Source organism: Octopus bimaculoides, chromosome 30 (genome assembly GCF_001194135.2).
Source record: "Octopus bimaculoides isolate UCB-OBI-ISO-001 chromosome 30, ASM119413v2, whole genome shotgun sequence".
Taxonomy (NCBI): Eukaryota; Metazoa; Mollusca; class Cephalopoda; order Octopoda; family Octopodidae; genus Octopus; species Octopus bimaculoides.
The window spans coordinates 6,464,822-6,468,838 of record NC_069010.1 but is presented as its reverse complement, the minus strand read 5'-3'; the positions used below and the strand labels follow the sequence as shown (position 1 = coordinate 6,468,838).

The following is a 4,017-nucleotide window of genomic DNA, read 5'->3' as shown; positions in this document are numbered from 1 at the left end:
GTATGTGTGTATATGTTTGTGTGTCTGTGTTTGTCCCCCCAACATCGCTTGACAACCGATGCTGGTGTGTTTACGTCCCTGTAACTTAGCGGTTTGGCAAAAAAGAGACCGATTGAATAAGTACTAGGCTTACAAAGAATAAGTCCTGGGGTCGATTTGCTTGACTAAAGGTGGTGCTCCAGCATGACCGCAGTCAAATGACTGAAACAAGTAAAAGAGTAAAAGAGTATATATAACATGGCAAAAAATCATACATTAATAAATATATATGCATATCAGTCGATTTCTCTCATCTTGGCAGTCTGGTGCCTGAAGAGGTGGTAGGTGTTTTCCTATGATGTAATGCATGTATAATCAATTAAGTATTTTCCTACTGAAACATTTGTAACATGAACTAGATTGCTATCATCCAATTTTTAATTTTATTGTGTGTGTGTGTATGTGTATACATGTGTTTATATCATACATAGCAGGGGATGGTGGCGAACCCTGCTGTACTCTTCCACCACAACTTTCTCTCACTCTTTCTTCCTCTTTCTGTTGTACTTGTATTTCAAAGGGGGTCAGCCTTGTCACACTCTGTGTCACGCTGAATCTCCCCGAGAACTACGTTAAGGGTACACGTGTCTGTGGAGTGCTCAGCCACTTGCACGTTAATTTCACGAGCAGGCTGTTCCGTTGATCGGATCAACTGGAACCCTCGCCGTCATAAGCGACGGAGTGCCAACAACAATTTCATACATATCTTGACGAACAAGAAAATGAATCTCAACCGTTTTGTGTGCACACTTTGGGACAGACCATGCCTGTCTTTTGCTGAGCTCAAATCTCATTTGCGGACGCGTGAAAAACGAACCTCTACCAACTACTCTGCCGCCCTACATATCTGTGCACACCTTTCAATGCCACGTTTGCCATAAGGTCTGGAAATCTAACAGAGGGCCTCAAAAGACATTTTAAGAACCACAAAGATGAGAACAACTGTAGCTCTTGTTGGCTTAAAGCAGATCTGTAATTTATGTGGGTGTCTTTTCAAAACATTGCCTAGTTCAAAAAGCCACATCAGACTCCATCGTAGATCTAAGGTGTAAGTGCAGGAAATGGCCAGACACTGTATATAGAGTAGACAACTATCATATCATACATAGATTTGAATATGTATATAAATAAATAAATAGATACACATTTCAGAACTCCAGTATTTTTTGTCTCATAGTTGTGTTCATCAATCTTTCTTTACAGACCAGTAAACCGGAATTCTTGGTGATTTTTCCTGCGCCAGTAACCAAATTTTTCTACACTGTAAGTGTGTCCTTCATTTTTATTGATAATTGTTGTTTCGTCATGGCTTGGTTCTGATTCACAAAACTTATGATTGATGATGACCCAGTCATAACCATCCTGTTTTTTATTCAAGAGCTTGGTGCAGCCGTCTGGTTCGCCAGTCCTCAGTCAAATCGTCTCCAACCCATGCCAGCATGGAAAGCGGACGTTAAATGATGATGATGAATGTGCTGTACATAAGCTCATTTCCTCCATCAAATTGAATTTACCTGAACAGGTACACTGTGCACCATGTGTCAAGTGTTGAGTTGATCGCAGAGCAACATGAGATAGTGTTTTGCTCAAGAACACAATGCATCCTGGTCCAGGAATTGAAACCGTGATCTCCTGATCTTGAGTGCAACAGCCTTACCACTTGGCCATGTGTTCTCACTATATATGCGTGTGTATGCTTGTGTTTGTCCCCCAACGATTGCTTGACAACTGGTGTTTTTTTTTTTTTTGGTTTATGTGCCCCAACTTAGTGGTTTGGCAAAAAAGATTGACAGAATAGGTATCAGACTTGAAAGAAAAATAAGTACTGAGATTAATATGTTCCACTAAACCCTTCAAACCAGGTGCTGCAGTATGGTCGTACATTCCAGTGACCGAAACAAACAAGTAAAGGATAAAAGATATTTGTGTGTGTGTGTGTGTGTAATAACTACTAAAATTCCTGTACTCTATCTGCCTTTCTTTTACAGGTTGTGAGCCGTTCCAAAGTCTTCATCTCAAAACATGTCGAACAGAATGCAGCAAAAAGTGCTACAATTTCGTTTGATACCGAGGGAATGTTTTTAAAAGCCGACGTAGTGGCTGGTTATGATGATAGTTATGGAGCACTTCTGACTGAATCAGCTACGGTTGATGTGAAAAGACCTACAAGTGTATCAGTAAGTTGGTGTACGTTATTTTCTGTATACATGCATTGGAACAGGTGTAGCTTTCTGCTAAGAATTCTACTTCCCAAACGTCTTCTACCTTTAAAAGTGGGTTTGATAGGCAGACAGACCTACAAGAAGCCTCTTGTGTGTGTGTGTGTGTGTGTGTATGTGTGTGTGATATGAGCTGTGTCATTCATTTCCAAGCTTCCATGTTAATTATATCTGGGCATGGGGAAATATTACCTTTTGGGGGGGGAACAGGTGAAGGTTGGTGACAGGATATGCATCTGTCTGTAGAAAATCTGTTTCAAATAAATTCTGTCATAGCCATGCGAGCATAGAAAAGTACTGATATTACAATGATGTATACATATTCCTGGGCCTGTTTCGGTGGACCCAGACCTGTTTCTATATCCTGGGGGGACACATCCTTTGTGTTTGGATCTGCCTGGGGTTATAGCAGAAAACACATGCACTAGGTACTGTGCAAAGGGACTGAACCTGGAACCATGTCTGTTGGGAAGTAAACTTCTTGCCTCTGTATGTCGCTGAAGAGGTTGTGAATAGCAACCAAAGGACTTTGACAAACGTTTTAGGTTAACACTAGTGTGCTGAGTGTGCTTCCAAATTCTGTCCCTGAATTAAAGAACTGATGTCTCCTCAGACTATGAAGCAGCTCTGTAGATGTTTCAGCCCTTTCCACTGTGACACCAGATCTGCCCAGGGCCACCCAATAACATGAGCTTTGTTGAGTCAGTTGTTGCAATTCTGGGCCAGATGTTTCTGCTGTCTACAATGCTCACTCTTGTTGTACCACTGGTCCTCTCTCTCGAGCCAGATGTAATGGCTTCCTTTCTCAGCAGCTTCCAACAGTTTTTTTTTTTGGCAACATCTTTTGTCTTCTTTGCAGTTAGTCGAAGACTCCTGAGTATCAAGTGAACCCTGGTTCCAACAAATCCTTTAGCACTCATCTCAACAGAAACACATGTTGACTCCCGTTCATTGTTTTCAGAGTGTTCTTACCAACTCACCGTATTTTCTGTCTTTACTGATTGATTTATTGATGAAACGATTCATTAAAACAATTGACCAGTTAACTGGTTAAATAGTTAACCAAATGAATAACAAAGAAGTGAAAGAGAACCCGCCTGTGTGTTCATTATTGGCATAATGACCCTCCCAAGATAGAACAAAATCTGTTTCATTACAGGAGTTTCTTCTAAATCAAGTTTCTTATAAATCAACAACAAAAGCTCATCGTCTTTGTTTCAATTCTATTTCAGCTCAATGCTAAATTTAAAGAATCTACTGTGAAACCAGGCCAAGAAGCAGAACTAATAATCCAAAGTAACCCCAATACAACTGCCTTTGTCACTGCTGTTGACAAGAGTGTCTTGTTACTCTCCAAGAAAACGGATCAGATCTTTGAAATAGTAAGTTGTCTTTCAAACTTTTTGATGCCATATCTATGACACGACTACTCTGTTTTAGAGTGTCTTGTTACTCTCCAAGAAAACTGAGATGGACTTCGAAGCCGTAAGTTGTCTTTAAAAATTTTTCTAGGCGCAGGAGTGGCTGTGTGGTAAGTAGCTTGCTTACCAACCACATGGTTCCGGGTTTCATTCCGACTGCGTGGCACCTTGGGCAAGTGTCTTCTACTATAGCCTCGGACCGACCAAAGCCTTGTGAGTGGATTTGGTAGACGGAAACTGAAAGAAGCCTGTCGTATATATATGTATATGTATATATATATATATGTATGTCTGTGTATGTGTGTCTGTGTTTGTCCCCCCAACATCACATGACAACC

At 40.7% G+C, this 4,017-nt stretch overlaps 1 protein-coding gene across 1 annotated transcript in view; it reads left to right on the top strand.

The window, feature by feature from the left end:
• LOC106877144 (complement C3) overlaps positions 1 to 3,694 on the top strand; it is a 10,875-nt gene extending 7,181 nt beyond the window's left edge. Inside the window, exons 6-8 of the mRNA XM_014925949.2 lie at positions 1,243 to 1,302; positions 2,028 to 2,216; positions 3,491 to 3,694. Coding sequence (XP_014781435.2) covers positions 1,243 to 1,302; positions 2,028 to 2,216; positions 3,491 to 3,679 — 438 coding nt within the window. The 3' untranslated portion in view covers positions 3,680 to 3,694. The remainder of the gene's footprint in view (positions 1 to 1,242; positions 1,303 to 2,027; positions 2,217 to 3,490) is intronic.
• The last annotated feature ends 323 nt before the right edge of the window (positions 3,695 to 4,017 follow it).